Genomic DNA, 26898 nt, shown 5'->3' on the forward strand with positions numbered 1-26898 from the left:
TTTCCTCCGCGGAGGGCATTGGCGGAGAAGCGGCGTGACTGCTGTAGTGTGGATACTGTGCACGCGTGCTGCTTGCGTCGGGGACTTGCAGAAAGCTCCGCGGCGGCGCGCCGGGAGGTGTCACGAGCCAGCCCTGCCCGGCCGGCCACTCCATGCCTGCCTGGAGGCTGCTGCCCCAGGCTGGCGCCCACATTCTGGGCTGTGGCGCCAGAGGCCTAAGTGCTGCCCCGGGTTTAGGGAGGAGGTGGGTATGGGCAGGAGAGGGGCTGGAGGGGTGCGCAGCTGTCCCACACAGCTGTGCCTGGGACAGAGCCTTGGCCAGGCGCAGAGGGTCTGTCAGAAGCGGAAGGGGTCATCAGTTCAGGAGTGTGGCACAGAAGATTAAAAGGGCATCTTTTAGTCTAAAGGCTTGAAAGGGTGGTGGGTTTTGTTTCAGTGTTTAAGAAGTTAAGGGTTAGCTGTGCCTGTTAGCAGCATCAGTACTATCTTCCAGCCAGCATGTAGTGTAATAAACGTTGCCATGTTAGGACTTGTGTCCCGGGAGCAGACCGCCATCATAACAGTTTTTCAGATAGAACTGAAAATCAGAGGGAACTAGGTTGTCCAAAGTCAACTCAGCTAGTAAGTAGAAAACCACCCGGTATTCTAAGCCGGAACTTAATGACTACCAACCAAAGTAGCCTGGAGACTGACAAAGATTGACAGGTTCAGACCCACTCCATGCAAGAATTAAACATACTTCGTGGAGATCATGTGTTTTGTGGGTCTTAATTTTGTTTTTAAAACTCTGCATATGAAGTTTCTCAGCATAGGCCATGTCATTACAGGGAGGAGGTATGCTTAAAAGAAAATTCAGTTACCACATGCTGCCACCTTCATTGGTTATAAAACTGTCAAATACACACTCATTTGGGTTAGTAGCCTCTAGTGTGTTTATCGTGATGGAAAAGATAAATAGGACGGGCGTGGTGGCACACACCTGTAATCCCAGCACTTGGGAGGCAGAGGCAGGGGGATCCATGTAAATTCAAGGCCATCCTGGTCTATAACGTAAGTCGAGGAGGACAGCCAAGGCTACACAGAGAAACCCTGTCTGGGGTAGGGGTGTGTGTGGAAATCAAACAAACAAAGCCTCCAGGGTAACCTTTCCTGGTTAAAGTGGAAGGCCCAGGGTTATCATAAGAAATGTTAGGGAAAATATACAATCTGCACCATTCCCTGAGGCCTTTAGGTTTCAGTTTTAGTTTAGTATCTAACTGTAGCCTCCTCTACATGAAATCGAAATAACGATTTGAATTTTTTGGTTTTGTTGTTGTTTTTCAGAGCGAACGTCTGGTTCTTTGTTAGAAATCTCCAGAGCAAGAGTAGTACTTGGTGGGATGAGCATCTCTCTGAAGAAAATGCCTCCTTTGTTAAGCAACTGGTCCATGATGAAAATAAAGCCCTATTATCAAGTAAACTGAATCCTCTCAAAGATGAACCATGGCCTTTACATTCTTGGAAACCAGGTGATTTGGGGAGGTTTGAGCTGTGACCTCTTATAGTATGACTGGATGTGTGAAAATGGTGATTGTTTTTTTATGCATTTGGCATCTTGAATTTTTGTTGTTGTTGTTGTTTTTCAAGACAGAGTTTCTCTGTTTAACCTTGGCTATCCTGGACTCCCTTTGTAGACCAGGCTGGCCTCGAACTCACAGAGATCTACTTGCCTCTGCCTCCCTAGTGCTGGCATTAAAAGCATCCGCCACCACTAGCCAGCGAATTTTCATTTCTTGAGTGTGTTTGTTTCATTCTGCTGCAGTTTGCCAGCTTATTTTCAACCTCCTCATTTGCTACTAGTAAGTAAAAGGCCTTGTCACGAAGGTGTTTTGTAGTTGAGAGGAAAATCATTCTGCATATATTGTCTTCCCTCAGATACAAAGAGTGTAAAATAAAAGGAAAAGAGGCTGGAAAGATGCTGTGAACACAGCTGCTTTCATTTGGGATGCTCGCGTACTGTTTGGGCAAGCATACTTCCAGAATCCGCTGTTGAGTGTGTGTTCTCTGGAGTTATTTAGACAAGTTGTTCAGTTACAGGAGTCCAAGTTCAGCTTGGCTTGAGCTCTCGCTATAGTCAAGAATGGCCTTGAACTCCTGACTTTCCATTTTCTAGCTCCTGAGTGCCGAGTTATGGGCATATGTCCTCAGTCCTGGCTTATGCACTGCGTGAGATCAAACTCAGGGCACTCTGCCCGCTGAACTACATTCCCAGCCCTAAGCGTTCTCTTTTCTTGTTTTGGTTTTTTGAGACAAGGTTTCTCTGTGTAGCTCTGGCTGTCCTGGACTTGCTTTGTAGACCAGGCTGGCCTTGAACTCATAGTGATCCGCCTGCCTCTGCCTCCCGAGTGCTGGGATTAAAGGCGTGCGCCACCACGCCTGGACCCCCAAGCATTCTTAATAGAGTATATTTCGATAGGGCACCTTGTGGCATCTGTGTAGTATAATACCATCTAATGCCTTAGAATTTGAACAGATGTCTTGATTGATAATGCTGGACAGGATCTGAAACTAGGAAAGAGTCAGGATGGGTTTATATGCTCTGCATTAATACTGTTATTTTAGAACAGAAATGTTAGAATTATTTCACATTTGCTCATTTTACAAACATTAATTAACTATTAGTATATCGTGCCCGATATAGTTGAAGATATACACATCTGTAAATAGTCTTGAATATATTGTATTTATTGCCAGGTTCTTCCAGAGTTGGCCTTATTGCCCTGAAGCTGGGCATGATGCCTTTATGGACCAAGGACGGTCAAAAGCATGCAGTCACGTTACTTCAGGTAAGAAAACACAGAACATATAAGGGATATGTGTGTACACAACCTGCAATGTTTGAAATGTGTATCCCAGACAGAAAACTGTGGTAAAGGAAAATATAAGAGATACTAGTAAAACTTTGCTTCTGATGGGTCCAGGAAAGCTTGCGTCTGGCCTAAACTAGTGTTCCCACACTAGGATTGGAGTACCTGGAGCAGTGCCTTGGCGGGGAAGGTTAACGTAGGTACTCAGATCTCCCACTTAACTCGTTCTTGGAAATATCTCAAGCCCACCATGTTCACATAAAGCTCATTCAGGCCCTGGTTGTAATTGTGGTCTTCTTGCTGACTGTCAGAGTGGACTCTCTTCTTCCTCTGCAGAGACCACAGTTTATTCTCTGAGATCAATTATTCTCAAATGGTTACGATCTTTGGCCCTGAGTTTGAATCCTGGCCCTGCCACTTCATTTGTTCCTAGGTGCTATTGCCTCTTCTCTAAGTGATAATTCTATACAAAGCAACAGTTATGCCTCACTACAAACGGTTATTGGGAGGACCACACGGGATGACAAATGTCAGGTCCTGGAGACAATGCAAACTGTCTGGAAACCGTCAGCTGCTTTCACTGTAGGGAAAGCACAGGAAGTTAGGAGTCCTTTACTGCTTAGGTCACTCTGGGCAGCTCTGTCTCTGGGGTCTAATCTCAGAGGGGCAATGATGGTTAAAATAAAGGCTTGTATATGGTTAGACTACTAACACAGTACAGAGCCTCCAGCCCTTTCGTGAACTGTTGTGGTCTGAGAGTGTGGCTCTGTAGTGGCAGAGTGGTACAGCACACAGAACGCAATTTATTACTGTGTGTTAAGTTTAGACCCATGAGTTTTCCTGGGTTCACTGAGAAGTCCCAGCAGTTATGCACCATGGTTCTTTAACACTGTCACAGGCAGCCTCATGTTTAATACCCCAGAATTGGAATTTCCTAAGTGTCCATCAAAGAAAACAAGAAAATCTTGACCCATTCATACAGTCTGTACACAGTACAAATGAACAGACTAGAGCAACACACAGCAGAAAGTGTGAATACAGTGTTGCGTAAATGGCAGCTCTCGTTAGTCACAGGGTTTAATGTCTGGTCGGGTCTGGACTGGAGCCTGGGCTCATTTTCCTAGGGGGTGCTCTTGCTGATTGAGAGTCACAGTCTGAGAACCCCTGCTCCAGAGTGAGGATTAGGAGAGGCAGGCAGAGTCTGGGGGTGCTAACTCTTCTTTGTAAGTACTTATTTTGCTATATCCTTAGGTTTTGTGTGTGTTAATATTTGACAGTTTCAAAGGCTTTAGTATGTATTTTATGGTTGTAGCTTGTGTTAGAGGGATAAGGAAGTGTGTAACTGGAAATCCTGGCCTTCCTAGGCACTCATGGCTGGTGGATCATGTTACAGGCTTAGGTTTGTTTGTTTTTAGGTACAAGACTGTCATGTGTTAAAATACACTCCCAAGGAAGACCATAATGGAAAAACAGCAGCCCTGACAGTGGGCGGGAAAACTGTGTCTCGCTTCTATGTAAGTCTGTATTATCATTCATAAAATCCTACATTTTATTAGCTTCAGCTGTTTAGACATGCTTTCCTGTTTGAGGAATGTTCTGTAGTCACTGGGACTTGCCCTGAGGACGCTGTCTGAGGAGAGGCAGCCTAGCAGAGGCATCTGGACTCCTGAGGATTTTGAGCTAACTAGACTTCACCAAGCTGTAGTGCTTATACAGCTTCTAAAAGGAGAGCAAAGGCACTGCCTACCTAGTGGGGTTGTCACAGGACTGCGTGTAGCTTCTCCAGTGTGCCTGGGCTGTCACAGATGCTCAGTAGATCTTGGGTTCATTTGTTTGGTTTTGGTTTTTTAATTTGAAACAAGGTTTTTCTGTATAGAAAACTGTGTTTTACCCTTTTTTCCCCCTTCTATGGAAAATCAATTTAAGTCTTAAAACCAGAAGTCCATAAAAAGCACTGCTGTGTGATTAGAAGGAACTTTCAGTACTTGGGATGCATATGAACCCACAGCAGATTTTTTTTTCAACAAAGCGTTGTTTCCTAAGTAGAATGTTAACCGAATACTGAGTATGTAGCTTGTTAGAAAAAATGCCCCACCGCGTGTGGTGACGCACGCCTATAATCCCAGCACTCAGGAGGCACAGGCTGGCAGATCTCTGTGAGTTCAAGGCCAGCCTGGTCTATAAATCTAGTCCAGGAAACCAAGGCTACACAGAGAACCCCTGTCTTGAAAAACCAAAAATTAAAAGAAAAATGCACCCAGTTAATACCCTCTGCCCATGGCCCAGACCAAAACCTAGAAAGAGTGATGGCTGCTACCCGTCGGTGAGCACTTATCTCCAAGCTTAATTTTTTTGCTGTTTATGACATAAACATGGGCAAAATTTAAGATGGAGCTGTACTCTCTGTCAAAGGTAGCAAATATTTCTTGCATGTTCTTGTGTGACTTATCCTGTGGAGACAGGAACAAACATCTACTCACTCCAAATAGGGGACCCACAACAGACCAAAGAAACCAAACCAAAGCTCAGCTTGACAAACCAGTGAGTTTGTTGGGGTTACTCAGAGGACTGTAGGTGAGGGGTTCAATGGACAGCTCAGCCCAACCCAGGTTAGGTCACAGCTCATAAGGTCAACAAGGCTGGAGCTCCCCACATGAGGCGTGGACAGCCCCAGGCCAAGGAAAACTGGAAGAGCAGAGCTGACCAGTGTGCTGTCCTGGGCAACTGTCTGCTGTCTCCACAGCTTCCAGACAGCTTTGCGACTCCTCATGAGTAAGACTCAGCTCTGAAGAAACGAAGGTTTGTTTACTCTTGGGTCTCATGAGCCGTACCCTCCCATCACCTCCTGGAAGGAATGTGTCATTAGAGGAAATTGCTACATGTATGTGCTTACTGCATGACTGTAACATGGCATGAAGGTTTTCGCATTCATTGTCACCCGTAATCAGTTCAGCATCTGGGATAGAGGAGTGAAGACCCTGGTCAGGACTGATTGGCCACGGGTAAGAGCAGGACAGACTCCACAGCCTTACATAGTGACCCCTGAGAACCCCCAAGTTGGAAAGAGGAATGAATAAGGCAGCCAGCCCACAAACTAGCATAAATCCAGCAGACACAGAACTGGAAACAGCAAGGTCTATTGGGGAAGAACCCATGCAATTCACAGGGAGCAAACCAAAAAGGACAATGTTTGTCAGGGGTCACTTATTTGTTTTTTATATGACTACTGTAATTTTTCATTACCAATTTTATATATAAATCCATGATCTTATGGTCTTGATATCTATAAATTAGCCATCGTATTGGGACAATTTACTTTGCTCCAAGAGATGTATGGATAGCTATTCCTCAAACATAGTAGATAACAGTGCTGGGAGGTGGCTCAGTGGTTAAGAACACTAGCTGCTCTTACAGGGGAACCAAGTTCAGTTCCCAGCACCACTTGGCTATTACATCTGTGATTCCAATTCCAGGACATACCCGGGCCCTCTTCTCTGCAGGCACCAGGCATATATGTAGTATATGATTTACATACAGACATGGAGACAAGACACTCATATATACATAAAAATGAGTACATTATTTAAAAAAATAAATAGGTAGTGGGGAACACAGGGGTTGTAGGCTGAGTTCTGATCTTGGGAACTGCCATTAGCTCCTCTTTACCCGCCTTCTCAATATCCTTTTTTTACTCATGAAAGTAGAATTTGGAAGCTGGGTGGAGGTGGTGCAAAACTTTATTCCCAGCACTTGGGAGGTAGAGGCAGGCAGATCTCTGAGTTCGAGCCAGCCTGGTCTACAGAGTGAGTTCTAGACAGCCAAGACTACATGGAAGAACCCTGTCTCTTAAAAACAGACATATAAAAAAATAGGATTTGGAGAGATCTCTAAATTATTTTCTAATTCTGAAGTTCACATCAATTCTCTGACTCAGTTCTTAAAGAAAACGTACTCAGGTGCACAATTTAATTTATTCTCTTTACAATGAAGATATAATCAATCAGTTACTAACAATATTTACAAGATAGCATAGTACTTACTAATAATTTTTTCAGAAATGATAGTTTTCCACTTTTATACTCAAGACTGCTTGCTGTCCCCCCACCTTATCCCACCCCACCCCTGCATAGAGACCTTAGAGTATTGTCTGCAGTGAATCTTTGGCAGAGCGGGCATTTGGAGATTCAGGTGCTTTTTCTTACATTGAGGTGGTTGCTGACCACTCAGCTACATGAACTTCTCCAAGGTCTGTAGAGAAAGAGAAGGGTTAGAGGGCTGGGGCCAGTGAGTAGGGAGGTGATCAGAGTTTGTGCTGGGCATGTATGGAATTGTCACAGTGCGTCACTAATATGCACTGCTAAGAAGAAAAGGTTGCTTTGCCAGTGTGGGAAGCACTCACCATTTATAAGGAACGTGTTTTTCTTAAAAAAGAGAGTTATCCAAACTAAAATTGTACCAACTACTTATATGTTTTAGCCCTCAGGGAAACTGCAAATAGACTGACTATATAGAGGGCTTTTGTTTTTATCTTTTGGGTTGCTTTTTTGTTTGTTTGTTTGGTTGGTTTTTTTGTTTTTTCAAGACAGGGTTTCTCTGTGTACCCCTGGCTGTCCCAGACTCACTTTGTAGAGCAGTGTGTTTTGTTTTGTTTTGTTTTGTTTTTTTAGAAGACCTATAAATATAAAATATTAGGCAGTTGGACACTCAAAATAAGTTGATTAAAATAGTTTTATTTATAATAGGGCGGGAACTGGTTTGTTTGTTTAATTTGCAAAGAAAGTAGGCTAGTCTGTTTTTGCCATTTTTGTATCTTATAAATACAAACTGATGTGGTGCATAGTGTTTCTTCTTAAGAACATTAAGTGGCCCTAAAAGTTGATTAAATCAATTCATCTTGGGAGCAGAGCAGCTCTTGCATTGTAGGAAGGATAATTGCTGAGGAGGAATTCCGCAGAGGGAAGACAGCTTCATGGCCAGGGTTGCCCACGTGCGACCGTGCTGTCCGCCTCTAAATTGCCTTTCTGAATCGTTTATTTGGAAGTGTAAAGGATGGGCCGACCAGACTCTCAACAGTGCTTCTGGTTTCAGCTTAATTTGAGCTTGTGGTTTTTCTCATGACTAAGACCTAGTTTGATAATTCTGCGATTTTAGTTGAAGCAATTATCCAGTTTCAGTGAAATTGAAAAGTAATTAAGATGTATATGTTGTCCTATCCTTTTTATGCTTGAGTCTACTGTTAACTTAGGGTGTGATGTTCATTTTATCTATTTTGTACCAAAACCTAAGAGTTTTTCTCAGAAGTTTCTTGGCATACTCTAAATCCAATGTTATAAAGTAATAAGCTTTATAAATCAAGTGAACTATATGAATGTCAAAAGAAAATTTGAACCCTTTTTAGATGAAGTACATTTGAATTTGAAACCTCAGGAAAATAATTCCAAGGAACTGGGCCTGTAGAGAGAGCGTCTGTGTTTGCTATTGTCGAGTTGTTTGTGAGAGGGAAGGTGAGAACGCGGTTTTGGTATTTTCAGTGAGTGAGAAAGGAGGAAATGAAAATGAGAACAGAATCTGTCCTTTGGAGGAAACAATAGCTTCCTAGAGACACCAGTGTTCACTGCACAGCCTGCTGGAACAGCTGTGTTCACTGCGCAGCCTGCTGGAACAGCTGTGTTCACTGTGTAGCCTGCTGGAACAGCTGTGTTCACTGCGCAGCCTGCTGGAACAGCTGTGTTCACTGCGCAGCCTGCTGAAACAGCTGTGTTCACTGCGCAGCCTGCTGGAACAGCTGTGTTCACTGCGCAGCCTGCTGGAACAGCTGTGTTCACTGTGTAGCCTGCTGGAACAGCTGTGTTCACTGCGCAGCCTGCTGGAACAGCAGTGTTCACTGCGCAGCCTGCTGGAACAGCAGTGTTCTAAGTGTTGAGGGTATAGGCCACTGAGTTGCAGGTATAGATGATTTAGGAAAGAAAAAAGTGTATCATGATGGATTTAGGTAAATGATCTAAGGAATAATAAAAAGAGGCTGAGGGTTTGGCAGGTGACAAAAAGTGGTTCTGTTTTAGACAGTAACTCAAGAGACCTGAGCAGTTAAGAGAGCAGGTCATCCATAAATTTATTGGAAAAGCCTTGTAAACAGAGTGACTGGTTAGACCAAGGACCAGTGTCACATATGCTGTCAGCCTGGCAAGGGCATACATTCTCTTTGAGACTTGTGCACAGGGCTGGCTCCTAAGCAGTAGGTTATTTGTTCTTGGGTATATAATAGGTTATGGATATAATCTCATGTTCTATGAACAGTGGGTATTAGATACTGTTGGCTCAGTAGGTAAATAGAGCGTGCTTTGATTTTTATTTTTCTGGGTGTTTCAAACTTGATTTGGGTCTCTGCATTCAAGTCCACTCGTGCTGTTTAATGTGTTACTTATGTGTGCTGCTTTTCTCTCTAGAAATCTGACTCTATATTGGAATTTTACCGAGAACTTGGATTGCCACCAAAACAGACAATTAAAATCTTCCATGTAACAGACAATGCTATAATTAAGCCAGGTAATCTGAGGACGGGAGAGGAGGGAGGTAAAAATACTCAAATATGTGATTTGTTTAATGTCAGGCCTTTCAATAAAGCTAAGCACAATACAAAGTCCCAAACACTTATTTTTAAATATAAAAGCTATCTGATTTAATCACTAGGAACAAACAAGTCTTTGTCTCTGGTAAGTGGGGAAAGCTGTAGGGCCCTCTTTGTTTTCCCTGAGAGGGAGGAACTCTTGTTTGCAAATGTTGAGAGTGTCACATTTTTTTAAAAGCCTCTTTAAGTCAGTGCTCTAGTTTTAAAGTGTGTGCATGGTTTGCAAGCTAGGATTCTGCCAGGGACAGTGACACTTCCTGGAGAGTGAGTGAGCAAATCCAGCTTCAAAGGAGAATGGCCGAGCATCGCCCCATGGCATGTCAGGTGAAGGTTTGGCATGTGATTTATACTGATTCTGTGGTAAACAGAGCATGGCATTTTGATGTGTTTGACCTTCAGGAGAACTCCTCAGCATTTGAGCTTGAATGAAAGAAGAAGATAGTGAATTTTTTTTTTAAGTTTAAGATTTTAACTTGAAGGCAAAATAAATTGAATTACGAAAATTAAAGTAAGGCTTGCATCATTGTATATTGGTCTGATTTGTAACGGGAATATTTTTTACCTTAAATGTGAAGGAATTATTCTGAAATACATTGCTCTGAAGAAAAGTTAAGTACCCACTTATGATTTGGCTGGGCCCCTGATCAGGGTTAGGATAGTTATAATATAGTCAAGTCCACATTAGTTTTTGCTGTAACTCTAACCATATTAAATTACATTCTTGTGAACTAGTGATGGTCAAGTAGACATTTGAGTTGTTCAGCCTGGCAAAAAATAGAGGTCCCTTGTAATCCTTTAATTTTTTTTTAAATTAATGTTTTTGATGACAAATCATTTGTATTTTAAAGCATAATGTGGTGTTTCGGCATGCACAGAACCAAGTCCCTATTTAAGGTTTTTGCCTTTCTCTTACAAACCCAGATTAATTTGACCTTAAAGAAACTGATCTCTTAAATATCACTGAGTCCCACTCTTTGTACAAATTAAACAAACTAAAACAGCCTTCAGTTTCATTCTCAACTACATTGGTCCCTTGATTTTTTTTTTTTCAAATTAAGCTCTGAAATAATGATGTAGCATTTACTCTTAACCAGGATAACAAAAGTTTTGAGGTCAGGGCTGTGCCTTACAAGTATTTCTAATGTCGCATTAGGACTCTCTGCAAAGACAGGCTTTGTCTAATTCCAAGACTAGGCCTGTGCTAGGTGAAAGAGATTTTATCAGAACTGTGTCTAGAACAGAAATAATCTGACATGAACAGGCGCTGTTTGAATGTATACACCATAACAGTACCAAGCCAGGGAGACCGAGTCCTAGTCCCTGGGTGATGAAAGACTGCATCGAACCCCATCAGTGTTTAGTTCCTCTCATGTGACGTGGATAGTGTATTTAACTTCAGCATACCTATTCACTGAAACAACCAGTCATCATTAAACTGTGTTTGCCAGCAGAGGGGACAGTAATTACCACAGGACTCCCTTGTTCTGACTGGTACCACGTGAGCCTGTCAGTCAGGTGTGGTCTGGTGGCCACTCTGAATGCTCACATGCCCCTTGCATGGGGTCCCTTGTTCCTCAGCCTTCTTGTTGTTAGCCAGAGCCTGTGTGTGGCTGGCTTCATTGTTTGGGGGTTTCTGATGTTCCTAATTGCAGGAGAAGCTCTGCAAGTTTGAAACGGCAGCTGGGAGTTGCAGTGGTCAAGCATCTGGGTAAAGTCATGTCTGTGCCAACAGATAACACTGACTCTCATTTTCTTTTTCACAAAGGGACTCCTCTTTATGCTGCTCACTTTCGCCCTGGACAGTATGTGGACGTCTCGGCCAAAACGTAGGTCCCCAGCGCTTCTCCGCCTTGTTTTTCTCTCTGTGTTCAACAGTGTTGAAGGCCATGTGAATTAGGTGCTTTCCCAGTTAGGTCTGCTTTGAAGACCAAGACAACACACAGTTCGATTGTGAAGCACAGCTGAGCAATGCCGGTAGGCTACTCACTGGCCATGAGTTCAGGGTACTTTTTCCAATTCCTGGGAGTTGTAAGACAAATAGTATTATTTGTGAAAGTGGTGGTTGTGTTTAAGTGTCTCTCAGGGTAACTGTAAAGCACGTGTGCAATAGTTTTATCAGAAACTAGAAGAAATTCCACGCCTCAGGCCTCATTGAGAGCATGATGTTAAGCAGGGGCTGTCTCTGACATAGATTCTGGTGCCTGCTTTTTGATCACTTCCCCCTGGCAGAGGTTCCATTGCTAGGGGAAGAGGATGAGCTCAGTCCTGATTTGACTGAGCTGGGGTGGGTTGATGGTGGTCGGGGGAGGGGGTAAAAGGGGGGGGAGGGTGGGACCAGGAGGAGAAGAGGGAGGGTGCTACAATCGGAGTGTAAAGTAAGTAAATAAATTAATTAATTTTTAAAATGAATACTATTTTAAAAAATAAGAATGTGTATCTTCTCAAAAAAAAAAAAAAGAGCATGATGTTGGAATCAGCGTTGGCTAGTGAGACTGCTGTGTGAAACTCGCCCATCTGATGCTGGAAGTGCCTTGTTTGGTGGAGCTGATCGTTTGGCTCCCACGCTAACAGAATGCTGACCCTGACTCGTGTAGTCTGGACTAGTGTTTTGCATGCTCTAACCATTTCTGCCACAGGGGTAGTAGTGTCTGTGTGATTCCGGGAGCTCATTAGGTCTTAGGGAAGTTACTGTGCTGCAGGATGGAGTGCCCAAGGCCATGTAGATGCTTGCGGTCTCGGATCTGCCGGCAGTTGGAACTCACCTGGAACAGCCAGACCGCAAGCACCAGTTGATAGCAGTTTTGTTCTCTCGTCATGGGTCCTTACTTCAGCCCTTTGTGTGTGCTTTCTCTGCTTAGTCACATGCTAGTGCCCACAAAGACATTCTCACCAAGAGCCCTTTGACAGGAAAGGTGTTCGCATACTCTGGGAGAGAGGAGTCTGTTTGTGATGACCAAGCAGCAGCTTTAATCCCGAGAGCCCTGATGGGACTGGGTCTGAGCTCCTTAGTGATGGCAGGTGGGTGGATTCAGTCCCACATCATGAGCACCTCGTGTCAAACATGGACACTGCGGAGGCTGCTAGCTGCCTTTACTTTTGTCAGCTTTGTAGAGGTGACGTGGGCTAGGCTGGCAGTAAGAAGAGGCTTTAAGAGATGCCGAACCTGTCTCTTTAGTTTCCCCTAGTTGCTGAAGCCGTGAATCACTCCACTGTCTCCTGGAGGCAGCTATTCAACTTTCCGAAGCTCTGGTTTGCTTAGCCAGTAAAGACCCTGGTCACAAGCCAGGTATTACTTCTAATTCAATTCTATGAATATCACAAATCATAAGATAGGAGGAAGGAGCCGCTTGGAGGAAGTCCTTGCTGCTGCGGGGCTGCAGCACAGCAGTCATTCCCTTGTGTATGAGAAGTGGGTGGCCCCCGTGGCAGCACACTGCATTTTAGTCTGTGTCTTATTGTAGACAGACTGACTTGAAATCAGCTTGAGTTGGATTCTACATAACTTTGTGTTATGTGTTTCCAGGGACCTTTCTAGCTAGCCTCCCTGCTTTTATTTTTTATTTTATTTTATTTTATTTTGGTTTTTCAAGACAAGGTTTCTCTGTGTAATCTTGGCTGTCCTGGACTCGCTTTGTAGACCAGGCTGGCCTCAAACTCACAGCAATCCATTTGCTTCTGTCTCCCGAGTGCTGAGATTAAAGGTGTGCGCCACCACATCCGGCACTCCTCCCTGCTTCTAAATGTTAGCACACTGGCCCACTGCTCGCATGGAACTTGGTTTGAACAATCCTTAAATCACAGTGAATGGCTGCTGCTGGGTGAAGGCTACTGTGGGAGGAGGTGGTTAGGGTTGGACCTAGGTTTGCTGTTTAAACATGTTTTAGTAGTGATCTATAATTGCTTTCCTAAGTTAAACCTACCAAGCAGCAAAAACCAGCGTCAGGAGGACTGAGGCTTAATAGGTAACAGGTGGCCTAGAGTCCTGGCGCCTCAATGGCTGTGACCGAGGCAGGCTCCTTGATCTCTAACTACTTGATTTTTAGCGTAAGGGCTTCTACCACTGAGTACCTCCCTGCTCAGGAGCATTGGCCACACTCACCGGTTAGCACCGCTTTTTGTTTAAAGTTCAAAAAGTGCTTTGAAAAAGGGGTGGAAAGCACAAAGTCATTAAGAGTTCAATTTTGATATTTTTAATACATCAAACATCGTTTGGCACAGTAGCTCTAAAACAGGCATAGTCAACATGTAAATGAATGTGCATTTCTAAACCCCAACCAAACTTTATTTACAAAAGCCGGTGGCCAGTGCAAGCTAGCATACCAATCTGTGACTTAAAACACAGTGAAAAGAGAAGCAAGATGCTCAGACTGCCTTTAATGAGGCATTAGGGAAAAGGACACCTCAGAGGTTAAAGAGACCACAGAGTGAGCGCTGGTGGCAGAGGGGCGGGGAGACAGCCAACAAGGACAGAGGGCAGCCCTGTGTAGAGTGCCTGGGCCTCTCAACACTGCCTGCAGATCTGATATTAAGGAGTCAGTCACTTTTAGGATCGTGGGAAATATACTGTGGCTTTGTAGTTTCAAAGCATCCTTAGCTTCCATATGGCAGTGTTTGTGACATACATGGTAGACCGTTTGGAGATTGCTTCTAAGGACACTGCTGGAATTGCAGAGCAAGAGAGACAGATGAAGCACGGCAGGCTGGGGTCAGTAATTGCAGCAAGGGATGGGCGGCCCGGGCTTCGTTACACTCTCTGCTCTTCAGTGTGTGTAACGATTTTTCATAATAAAATTATTTTACTAAAAATTATTTGCATTTTTGGATTAGATTAATCTTGGAGTGACTTCCAGAAACTAAGTAAAGAGGGAAATAAATTGCAGAGGTGAATGGTGCATTTGAGGAGAAAAGAGGAAAAAGATGTCCCAGAAGCCACTGGAAAGGAAGAGGCTTGAAGGCAGGACTGTGGAGGTGTCCTGCGAGAACTGGGTTCAGAGCAGCTATGGAGTCTCTCCTCACTGCAGATCTGTTTGTCCCCAGGAACAAGTTTTAGAACCACTGCCCTACAATGTAGAGAGATACATGACAGATTGTTTTAAAGCTGTGTTGTCAGTATTTGGACATTTGTCGTGATATGGCCATATTTCCATAGTAGTGACCTCTATGGATAAAGGACGAATTGGGAAACAGTAAATTATGCATTGTGCCTTGGAAGGGTTAGTTACTCGTGTAAACCCAGTGGTTCTTATCTTCCAGCGCTGCCACCCTTTATTTAATACAGCTCCTCCTCTTGTGACCCCAACCATAAAGTTGTTCTCATTGCTACTTCACATCTGTAATTTTGCTACCGTTACAAATCGAAATGTCAATATGCATCTGATATGTGACCCCTGTGAAACAGTGGTTCATGACCTACAAGTTGAGAACCACTGCTCTAAATGTTTGTCTCTACGGCATAGCAGTAGCAGTGATGGGTGTTAGGCTCACTTTTTGTTTGTTTGTTTGTGTGTGTGTATTTTGTTTTGTTTTGTTTTGTTTTGAGACAGGGTTTCTCTGTGTATCCTTGCCTGTCCTGGAACTCACTCTGTAGACCAGGCTGGCTTCAAACTCATGGAGATCCACCTGCCTCTGCCTCCCAAGTGCTGGGATTAAAAGTGTGAGCTACCACCTCCTGGCTTTAGGTTCACTTCTTTAGGCTGGACACTGGGCTAAGAAAAGCTTTATCTCTGCCATGCATACAGCCCACATGGGGGACATGGGCCAAAGAACAGTAGTCTTCTAAATTAAATGAGGCCTCTTGCTGTAAATGAGGTGCTTCTTGTTTTCAAATGATTTTTTAAACATTTTAAGTGTTCTAAATAAATTTGTCTTTCTTATCCTCCTTTTCAGCTAAGCCTCGCTAACATTGAAATGTCTGAAATTGTGTTCTTGATTTGAAATTTTGTTTGACTTATTTCTGCAGCCATTGGTTAAGAACTGCATTGGGTAGGCAGAAAGATGGTGCACACCTGCAAACCCATCCTGTAGGAGCAGGAGGAGTGTGTCAGTTCTTAGGCAGCCTGAGTGAGACAGTGAGCTCCAGGCCAGCCAGGGCCATAGCATGAGATTCTGTCTCAGACAAACAAGCAGGCAAACATACCCCACAGTGGATGAAGGATGAGGGAGATAGACATCTGTGTTGTGTGTAATTTCCTGTCAAGCTTTTCTTCTGTGACTTACAAATGTATACATTTGAAACACACCAGGGCATGCTAAGTAAAGATTAGTTTATTTCTTGCTTTTGTTTTACTTTTGTTCTCAAGTTGGATAGCAGTTGGGAGAAGTGGCAGCCTCGTACCTGTCCCTCCCGTGGATCAACAGGTGCACTCTATTCTCTGCATCCTGGATTAAACCAATAATTGTCGTGTCACTTGTGTTTTCGCCTTTTGTTTAAAGGTTATTTACTAAAGAGGTTCCCGTTGTACACAGTAGAACTCATGAAGTGTTCCAGACCCAGACTGAAAAACAATCTGCAATTAGCTGACACATAATTAGCACTTTCAGGGTACCACTTTCATCTTGTAATCATTTACTCTGAAATGAGCTCAATTATCTTCTGTAATTTACCTGCTTGCGTTTTTCTGGTGCGTGCACTCACCCTGACTCTTAAGGCAGATAATCAGAGCTCTGAAGGCAGAAGCGAGCGTCTACAAAAGGCAGCGGCCTGCGAAGGTGGTGCTTTTAAAGCATGGCCCTTCAAGATGAGCGGTTCTGGCCCCTCCCCCCTCTCCCCTCCTGTTCTTAGGTGCTACTTGCTAAATGATAGGATACTTCCAAATTATTCTTCAATTATTCTATTCATTTTTAAATTGCTAAGCTTTTTACATTGCCCTAAAATTCACTAAGTAGAAATATTAATAATTTCTGAAGCATAATTTCATTATTTGATTCTCATAGCTTCTCTTTGATGTTCATCTCTCTATGAAAGTATGCAGTAGCTTTTCCATTGGATATGTGTTACTTTTCTATTTTAACTTTTTGATAGGAATACTCTTTTTGGTTATTGAGGGAAGAGGAGGTATATGCTGGCACAAAGGTATAAGCTACATTTAATTTATTTATAAACAAGTCTTGATGAGTGATTGAGAGAACCTGCCTGTTGGGTTCTGTTTATAACTTCTTATATACTTGTTTGTTTGTTTTGTTAAGTTCTTCATTTATCTAAAACTGTTATTCAAGGGGCTTTTTTCATCCTGCCAAATAATCTTTGTTAATAAATGCATAGTAAAGTCCTTGGGGAGATAGCATGATTTTCTTGCTATTTTGTAATCTGAACAGTGCACATCTAATCATAACTAGCTTTGTTGAAACTACACAACATTACGTTAAAATATATTGCTCCTGTCTAGTGAAAGGTAAAGAAAATCTCCACCTTACGAGCACTTAGATGACATCTGTAGTAGACCTGTAAGACCCCAGCCCTGTGCAGTATCATTGGTAGAGATGTACTTGACATTCAGAGATGGCCTTTAATGACACTTGAACTTGGTGTTGTTAGCTTGTAACAGACTCTGCCATAAAGTGTTTTCATTTAAAAATAATACTTGGGTTGATAAGAAGCTGCCTTTCTCTGCTTTTGCTTTTCTGCTAGCTTCCTGTTCAACACAGATTAGGGTCCACCCAGTGTCCTCTAAAGGGTTGTTTGTTCAGGTCCCTGTTCTGTGCCCTAGCCGTTGCTCCCTGACTCGTGGCCCTTACACAACTGCTTAAGTACAGCTCCACAACCTCAGTATCTGTGGTAGAAATTCAGCACACTGGCCTGGCTGTCTCTGCCTCAGGGTCTCTCACAAGGCTACAGACACATAGAGGAAAATTGCCTCCAAGTTTACAGACCTGGTTGTTGGCAGCAGCAGGGCCTCAGCTGTTGACAGGAGCCACCCTTGCTACACCCTGCTCCATAGGAGTGCTTATATAGTGGCAGTTACTTCTTGCAGAGCCTAGAAAGCTAGAAAAGAGAGTGCCAGAGGAGGGGCTCCTGTAACCAAAGCTCAGGCTGCAGCTCATCTCTTGGCATAGTTTATTCATTAAACCAAATGGGTCCCAGGCTCATGGGAAGAAGATTAAATGCAACATGACTGCTAGGGGGTGGGGGTCCTTGGGGTCCATCGTAATGGCTGCCTGCCATGTCTGTTATGAGACAAAAGCTTCTAGAGCTTTGCCATTGTACCACAAGGTTATGAGGGTGAACCTTTCACAGGTAAATTCCCATGCTTAGCTTGCTGTTGTCTCATGGTCTTGACATAACATTTTATACAGAGCTAGACTCCAGGGGGAGGTGCAAACTGAGACAGAAAAAGAAACGTTCATTTGCAGTTTGGCTGGCATGGCCTTTTCTGGTTATTTAGATAAGAAGGCTTGTTAGAACTCCAAGGTACTGTCAAAAAAGTACAGTTAGAAATATTTTATACTACATTCATTATGTAAATTCTAACTTTTCCTCCCTAGTATAGGTAAAGGTTTTCAGGGCGTCATGAAAAGATGGGGATTTAAAGGCCAGCCTGCTTCCCATGGTCAAACAAAGACCCACAGGAGACCTGGCGCCATCTCAACTGGGGTGAGTATTAATAGTGCTGCTCACTGAAGGTAGTGGGAGTTGGGCAGCATCTCACTTTGTAGCCCAGGTTAGCCCAGACTTGGAGTACTCGTCTTGCCCCGGCCTCTGGAGAGCTGGGAATGCCGGCATCAGGCACAGACTAGATGGTGATGCTCTCTAGCGTCAGGTGGCCCACCTCTGCACAGTGCTCACTGTCCATCAGCTCAAGCCTGATGGTTTTAACCCGACTTCAGTCGGGTCCTCGTCATTGTCACTGTTTCATGGGCCTGGCCTCACCCTTTCCTGTGCATAAATATCCATGAGCAGCGGTCTCCGTTCCTTTTCCCTGGTGTCCCATCCAAAGTGCTAAGGCAACTGCAGGCAGCTCCGTTTGCTGCTTCACACGCTTGCTTTTGTTCTAAAGGAAACAGTTCTGTGAGGTGTCAAGAATAATATTATAGTACAGATAGATGGAAAGCCATTGAGATACACAGAGAAGTAAACAATAGTAATGTAAGAAATGAAGAAAAGATCCTTGGTGTTGCTAATTTAGTGTTTCTTTCCCGGAAGTAGAGCAGAGACTGTTTAGGGAGCTTTTAAATAAAACCTTGGAGCCTCAGAGTACACGTAATTCAGCATCTGATGGTTGGTGGTTGGCCACGTACTGTCCTCTCTCACAGTAAAGAACAGTCATAGCTCCCCGTAGGTACTAAGTCCTCACCTAACAGATTGTATTCCAAGCTGCTGAGTTTTTGTCATACCGTCTACTGAGGGCTGGAGAGAAATTTCTTCACAAGACTGTTGTCAGGAAATAGGTATCAAAATCAGTGCCGGGAACACAAAAGAACGCTGCCCTGATGGAGGGGGGACAGTCAGAAGCTTGGTAGAACTGCACATGCGTTTCCTTTGGCACAGCAGCGCTTCTTCTGGGACTTGGCCTTGTGAGTGCTCTCCCAGTGCTCCGGCACAAGTTAGTCCTCCCTTGCTATCTGTAGTTAGCAAGGATGGGTACCTGTGCTAGAGTCTGGTTGGTGTGCCTACTTAGAGACAACAGTGCTGCTCTAGAAGGAAAATGGATGAGACCTCTGTGATTTGCTACAGACTGAGAAGTATGCGTGTTTGCTTCATCCTTGCCAGGAAGATGCAGTGAGACTACTTATCTCCAGGTGGTGGGTGGGCGTGAGGTGGAAAGGCTCAGAAGTGGAAGATACTCTTCCTGTGCTGTAGCCTTTACTCCTGGAGCCTTGCTCGAGTTTTACAGTTCAAAATAAAAACATGAGGGAGGTAAATACAACCCTGAGTGTTTCACAAGATACTGAAGAGGAAGGAAAAATAACAAACTCCAGCATTTTAGTATAGTTGCCTGGTTATATCCTGTGAGTCTAAATGTAAAAATGTACTCTTTGGGTTGAAGGTGGCTTAGCAGTTATGAGCAATTGCTGAGCAACCATGAGGCCTAGAGTTTAGATCATAGCACACAGGTAATAAGCCAGGGGCCCAACAACAACAACAACACACACATACACACACAAATAAAGTAAATCATATACAACAAGCACACTACACAAATGTTATATTCTAGTTAGATTTGCTTTTTGTAGCAGTTCAGAAGTAATTCTCATGGGGCATGGCTGTCCCTGCCTTCAATCCTAGCCCTTTGGAGGCAGAGGCAAAAGAATATCCGTGAATTCGAGGCCAGCCTGGTCTACAAAGAGAGTCCAGGACAGCCAAGGTACACAGAGAAACCCTGTCTCAAAAAAAAAAAAAAAAAAAAAAAAAAAAAAAAGTAACTCTCTGTGAACTGTAGGATTGGGCAGAAAAATAAATATATAGATAAAGGGAGTCAGAATGAAGTTCCTCTATTAGAGAAGGATGTTAAAGTGTGGAGGGGGGATTCAAATGAGCCTTGAATCCTATTTTATCAGTATGGCCCTGCCCTTTGTATCTGTGAGTGCATGTATGTGTCTGTCTGTCTGTCCATCTTGGCTTGCAGTGACCTACAGAGTGCTCCAGTGCAGTAAGTGTACCTAACATGCAGGGCTTGGTTTCTAAGCACATGCCAGAAAGGAACCCCTCAGTAGTTGGTTTAGTTAAGAATTCACAACACTAAAAAGACACAATGAACCCAAAATGCCTCAGTCAGGAAAACAAGGATGCGATTAAACAGATGAAGGCCACATGAAGGGGCACAGAGCCTGCTGAAAGAGCTTCTTGATTGGCAAAACGGGGACAATTTTGGCTAACAACAAAGTAATAGAGGAAACTTCATGGAATACAGAAGCTTGTGTCAGGAAATTCATCAGGCAGGGGGATTGTGAGTTGAAGGCAAGCCTGAGCTGGATAGCCTTCTCTCAGGAACAAGCAGGCTCCTGGGATGAAGCTCCTGCTGACAGGAGGGGATTGCAGGAGTGAGTATGTAAGAGAGTGGAACTGAGTGGACTAACCTTCCTGGCTGCTGGCTAGTCCCTGTGGACAGAAAGCATGTTGCTGCTTGGTGGCCATCGATGATCGCCTCAGCATTCACAGTGGATGCAAACCAAATGGTTGGAGAGGAGCTAGATTTACACTTATTCTCAAAGTGCAAGTTAACCAACCGTAAAGAGAAAGTATCAACAGCAAAAGGGACTAATTTGCCTTACACATCCTCAGCTATGTGGTCTAATGTGCATGATCAGACAGACCGGTGTGAACACATCAGAGCTACAGATGGAGCCTAGTGCTTGAGTGCTTGGCCTAGCGTGTGTGAGCCTCTAAGTTCAATGCTCCAGACCACAGAAAGAGAAAAAGAAAAGTGAACCTGTACTCATTTCTTTTTTAACAAAAATGCACCTCGAATTTATTCATGGCAAAATGTTAGACAATGTGGAAAATAAGGAAAGGCTGGGAGCTCTTCCAGACATAAGAAGTCTAAAGAGACAACTAAAAGCAATTTGTGATTCTGAAGTGGATTTTAACTTGGGGAAAATGGTGCATTACAGACATTCATGGGACAGTTGGCAAAATTAGAAGATGGACTATGGATATGTTGATGGTGCAGTTGGCTTCCTAAGATTCATCAATATAAATAACCATGATTATACAAGAAAATATTCTCATTCTTGAGAACATAAAAGCATTTTGTTTGCCACTCATTTTAATGTGATAGGAGGAAAGGTGGACAGGAAGACAGTGACGAAGCAGATGGGACCAAGAGCAACACATCTGGTGGTGGCCCCGAGAATTCTTTATGTTATTTTGGCAACGTTTTGGAAGTGTAAAAATACATAGTTATATAAAATAAGTTATAGAATTGGGGTGGTCGGTGATGGAGTGCTTGCATGTACTGGGTCTTGAGGTCTATCTCCAGCACTCCCCCACCAGAAAAAGATAGATGGATCCAAGACAGACTTAAGAGCTAAAATTTTAGAAAAAAACAAAAAAAAGCACAGGAATAAATCTTCATGACCATGAGATATACGAAGCCTTGGATATGACGCATAAGTCTAATGAGAAAGAAAATACTGATGAGGTACACCTCATCCACAAGTAAAACATTCAAGCTGTAAATGACAACATCAGAAACATGAAGAACAGTAACAGAATGGAAGAAAATCCTTAGGAAGTAGATACCTGGCGAGATTGTTATCCATATAGTGTAAGGAGCTTTTACAACCTTGCCAGGGAGCCAGAACGGGAAGAAACTGCCGCTTATACATGGGTGGCAGAGATTTTTAAATGGTTACAGCCATTTTGGAAAACTGGTTGGCAGCTGCTACAAAAGATTAAATGTAAAGTTACTCTATGACCCAGCAATTCATGTGTATCTGTCCAGTTAAAGGATTACATGCACACTAAAATCTTCATAGTGGCAATGTCCATCACTCGATGTAGCTAACACTGGTATTTCATTCAGTAGATGTCATTTTGTGACATGGACTGTTGAACATCTCTGGAAATGTTCCCAGAGACATGCCCAGAGGTATGTCCCCAGTGATCCTAAATCCAGTCAGGTTGAAATGGGAATTAAGCATCACACAGGGTGACCTGTCCTACTAGGGAGTTTGAGCTGCTGTGAGAGTGCCCCACACAGACTGTCCGCCCACTAAGCATGTGAATGGGCTTCTTCACGGAACATTTGATTGCCTCCTTAAATGAGGGGTTAGTATCCATTCTCAGGGCCAGCTGGGGCCAGACAAACAGTATTCTGTGGATTTGGATAGTGTGGGTGGAGAAAGGGGGGGGCGGTGTGGGTGAAGCCCACCAAGCCAGTGAAAGGGACTAGGTGGAATCTGGGTAAGCAGCCATTGGTTTCCCTGGCCTGGTGATGGCTTGTGTCTTTCTTCTCATTGCTGCTGTTCTAACTTCCTGTCAGTATTCGGTCAGTTAGTACTCCTGATAGTGAGTATGCCTTCTGTCTGCTTCTTGTCCGTGTGTATTTTCCATCTAGGGGTCTTATCACTCTATTTGTATGAACCTGGGAGAGCCAGGACCTAAAAATAAGGCAGACTCAAAGTATACACACGCGAGTATACACATGCACACACGCACACACGCAGCACAGTCCAGAATAATTCCGTGTTCTGAAGAAACTGAGGTCACAGGACTTATTTTCTTAGAGTTTTCTCACAAGCACTCAAAATTCTCGTATAATTCCATTTTTGGACTGTGTGTACATCTATCTTCAGTTCTCTACTGATCTAGCTGAATAAAGGATTTGAAAGACTAGAAATTACTTATCCTTGTTTCTGGTATAAACTGTAATTTAGCTAATACTGTTTGAAATCAAAAGTACTGAGAATGTGAACTTTGTTTTCTTGTTGTTCAGGATATTGCCAGAGTTTGGCCTGGAACTAAAATGCCCGGGCAAATGGGAAACCAGAACAGGACAGTGTATGGACTGAAAGTAAGTCTGTAAAGTGCCATTTGTAAGTAAGTTACATGCAAAGGCCTAGAGGATGCAGTGTATCTGTGTGTGTGTGTGTGTGTGTGTGTGTGTGTGTGTGTGTGTGTGTGTGTGTGTCTGTCTGTCTGTCTGTCTGTCTGTCTGTCTAAGGATGGAGGGTGTGAGGTGTGTGCTTGTAGCCATGAATTAGAATAATTCAAAAGAAATGAAATGAGTTGTGCTATAGCGAGGATGTATAATTATATTTCACACCTAAGCCATGAAATGTACAGTTGTTATAATTTCTTTTTTAAAAGCTGCTATGTGAACTGGAATATTTTCACAAGATATTGGCGGGAGAGGGGAGGTGGTGGTGGGCAAATTGCAACCATTAGGTGTAATGCTCTCCGTTAGAAAGACAACAAAAGCTGCTGGACGTTTCTATATATTTTGTGTCACAGAGAACTTGCAGGTTGTATGCCAGGCTGTCCTGGATTATATGTAAATGTGTAAGTGAAGCAGATGTGGGTAAAGAAACAAGGAGGTCATCCCAGTAGAAGGAGAAGAGCACTAATGTGGCACATGGACTCTTATGAAGTGTGTGCGTTAGAATAGAAGTTCATATTTAATCTACCAAATTAAGGAAGTCTTCAATAGCTAAATGAAAACAATTAGCACCATAACGGGCGCTATATACTTACACTTTTCATTAAAACAGCAAATATGTGGATATTTATACATATATAGCTCAAAGCATAGAAAGAACAAAATAAGCCACCCATAGCAGCAACACCCAGAAGTGGTCGTTGTTGCATTTTGTATATGTCCTTTCCATCTTTAGACTGCATACATTTTATGTGTATTTTTATATACCTGTGGGTCTCTGGGATAGGGAGAACCATTTGCATGAGTGGGTGGCTGCTTGCCTGAGTGGACAGTCTGATAGATACACACAGGGCGTTTTTAGGATTCCTGTCAATGGTTGTTATATGAAGGCTGAGAAACCCCACTCTAGGCCTCCCACAGGCTGGAGCCCCTGGATACGTGTAGCCCTGACTCAGTCCAACACCTCACCCAGGAAACCCAGTGACCGAATTCTCGGTCTGAAGCAGAAGCCTAAGAAGGAAGCAGGTGCATGGACAGGACTGGGTCGAAAGCCCGGGGGCCTGGAGTTGAGGGGACCGCAGGGTTTCCAGGACAGAGAGGGAATGCTCCTCTAGGCCTCTTTGAATTATTTGGGGCTGCAGCTGCGTGCATGGTGTCCCCCACTGAGTGAAAGTCCACACTGAGCGCCCTCCCAGGTGCACCACAGGCGCGCTTACTGCCCTTAGCACGCCTCAGTCCAGCCCAGCCAGCACCTAAGGCTAATTACAGGTCCCCTGTTTCCCGCCGTAGTCCATCTGCTTGTCAGTTTCCTGTGGCGTTTATTTTCTTACTGTCTTTTTTTTTTTTTTTTTTTTTTTTCCCTTTGTCATTCCTTTCCACTTGTGTGTTTGTTTTTCTCCATGCTGTTTTTAAAGGCAGTCTGCTTGGCCAGCTTAGAGATTAGATTTAGTGGGTTATGAGTTCCCAGTGGTTAGTTGAAGAAAAGTAACAGTAGCCAAAGCAGAGCTGAATTTCCATGTCTCTCTCAGCATCAGCAGACTCATGGAGCCAAAGTAGTCCTCAAGAGCCACCCTCTTAATTCTCTTACAAGTCACTGAAGTAGGACTCAGGGCTCCTCAGCCTCTGCTTGGCCTTCAGTGCTGGTGTGGTCACCACTGTAGGGTGCTCTCTTGCCTTAAGTGACACTGGTTACTGTTTCCGGAGCCTTCCTCTCTCACACGTTGTTTGCTTCTTGTAGGTGTGGAGAGTGAACACCAAGCATAACATAATCTACGTGAATGGCTCTGTACCCGGACATAAAAATTGCTTAGTCAAGGTACGTACAGCTGCTGATCGCTACCACCCATTACTGTGGATGTTGTCCGTAGATTCTCCTTTGACCGGAGTATGTGTGTTCTTCCCCCCGCTGCGTGTCCTCTGCACCAGTTACTGTCTAGTAGCACCTGAGGGAAAATAGAGGATGTACCATAATATAAGCCACTTGCTAAAGCCATGAATCCGAGACCTTGTGGGAGAGAGGGCTACTGCCAAAATGTCAGTACTCCTCTGTCCTTCCGGAAATAGGCAGATTTTGCTTTGGGGAAAAGAACCAGAAGTGCTGAGGTGGGAGTTGGGTCCAGTAAGATGCCCAGGGTTGGGGTCTCAGTGCCACTGTGCTCAGTCACACCTGCCTCCGCAGACACTTACTGTCCTTGTCAAAACTAGAAGGAACGGAAAAAAGTAAAGCTAACACGTTGGCCAGATGGACTGAGATAAAGCCTGGGAGCTTCCACCACCTTATTTCCATCCAGAAACCCACAAGGAAGACCAGCCGGGGCCCAGGGATGTAGGGAGCACACTCCCTCGGAGCGCTAGTGGGTTCGCAGGTGAAGTGATCACTGATGCTCCAATGAAATCAAATGGAGTCGTTTTAATTGTATGCTACATCAGGTATTCCCTTACCCTGCACACATCAGTGCTTTTGTTGCTAGAAACCCCCAGGTACGGTAGATACATTAAAATGTAAATGTAACTGAGGATTCCCTACTTGGCTCCTTTGTGACAATCTTTATCAAGTTAGTTTTATCAAAATAACTTTCCTATTAGGTGTTTTCCTAATTAAAGAACTGGTGAATTGGAAAAAACTAACAAGATGGTTTCCTTCTGTGCAACATCCTGATCATTTCTTTAAACACTTACAACAAGGGGCATAAAATAGAACTCTGTGTACGTAGCTGTTCCCAGCAGCTGCTGAGTAATTTTGACTAAATTATTTATTTTTTATTGCTAAAATGAATATGCCATATTTTACTATGCATATAAGTGTATTTTTCTCTCTCTGAATGAGACTACGGAGGCTTTGATGATCCCGATAATATTTTCCAAAACTGAAGTACAGCATTATAAATCCTATCAGCATCTTTGCTAAGGTGCATTAGCTATGAATCCAGACATAATTTGAAATTTTTTTAGCCGTAAAATGTTCTCATAGCTAGTGTAAACGCTTGTGAGTTTCTTTCTCATGTTGTTTTTGCTGGACATCATTCTGTCTTTATTTCTGTTAAAAATGCTCCTTGCCAAATTTAAACTAAGAGTGATGTTTTTCCTTTTGTGTTCTTAGACTTAACACTAATGGAAATGTAGTAAATTCTGTGTTTTTAAGCCTTAACTCCAAAATTTTATTCTAAGTATAGAAAACAAAGTAACAGATCAAGTAAAAAGTAGGTAATAGATGGTAATTATTAGGTATTAAATTTGTATTTAGTGTCAGACCTCTATATTTGAAAAATAAATATGAATATAAAGGGTATTTGAGATGTAATCTTAAAATACCCATCCTGCTGGACAGTTACACACATACTCACAAGTAACAATAAAGCACAAAGTCATGAGGGAACTGATCAACTGAGGAAAATTGATTAATCCAAATTACTAGAATACAGAAAAAAAGCAGCAGTAGAGTTTTTCTCGCCCCTGTAGGGAGTCATTGCATTCTGTTCAAACTCGTAGAAGCAGATGCTCTTGTTAGCGGTCCCTTTAAGTACCGTAACTGCTAGCACTTATGAGTGAGGGTTTTTCCTTACTCTCTCAGGTCAAAGACTCTACGCTGCCTGCATATAAGGATCACTGTGAGAGGCTGCCATTCCCTACCTACTTTCCTGACGGAGATGAAGAAGAACTTCCAGAAGACTTGTACGATGAGAGCGTGTGGCAGCCCAGCGAGCCCTCCATTACCTTCTCCTGATGCGCTCTGTGCTCTGTGCACCGCAGTAAGAGCCAGGAGTCGGAACCATGGTCCCTGCTGAGTCATGATAGCACACTCTTCTGGCTTTCATCAAAGGACACACTGTGTCACTTCTCCCTCACTTGAATCTGATTAGCAAAGTTACTACATTAAAGAAACCAGTCA

The 26898-nt window shown here is 43.5% G+C and overlaps 1 protein-coding gene across 1 annotated transcript; it reads left to right on the forward strand.

Moving 5' to 3' along the window:
- Mrpl3 (mitochondrial ribosomal protein L3) lies at positions 1-26748 on the forward strand. The gene is made up of 10 exons (XM_051140202.1): positions 1-244; positions 1324-1508; positions 2734-2825; positions 4262-4360; positions 9293-9392; positions 11240-11300; positions 17956-18064; positions 22848-22925; positions 24748-24825; positions 26581-26748. Exons 1-10 carry the CDS (start codon positions 153-155, stop codon positions 26731-26733), a joined length of 1047 nt encoding a protein of 348 aa, XP_050996159.1. The 5' UTR covers positions 1-152; the 3' UTR covers positions 26734-26748.
- The last annotated feature ends 150 nt before the right edge of the window (positions 26749-26898 follow it).

This window comes from Acomys russatus, chromosome 32 (genome assembly GCF_903995435.1).
Source record: "Acomys russatus chromosome 32, mAcoRus1.1, whole genome shotgun sequence".
In the NCBI taxonomy this organism is placed as follows: domain Eukaryota; kingdom Metazoa; phylum Chordata; class Mammalia; order Rodentia; family Muridae; genus Acomys; species Acomys russatus.

Coding starts and splice junctions, on each gene's coding strand:
- Mrpl3 (XM_051140202.1), top strand. CDS start 153: ATGCCTGCCTGGAGGCTGCTGCCCCAGGCTGGCGCCCACATTCTGGGC. Junction 2,826..4,261: donor ATGCAGTCACGTTACTTCAG/GTAAGAAAACAC, acceptor GTTTGTTTTTAG/GTACAAGACTGTCATGTGTT. Junction 4,361..9,292: donor AAACTGTGTCTCGCTTCTAT/GTAAGTCTGTAT, acceptor TTTTCTCTCTAG/AAATCTGACTCTATATTGGA.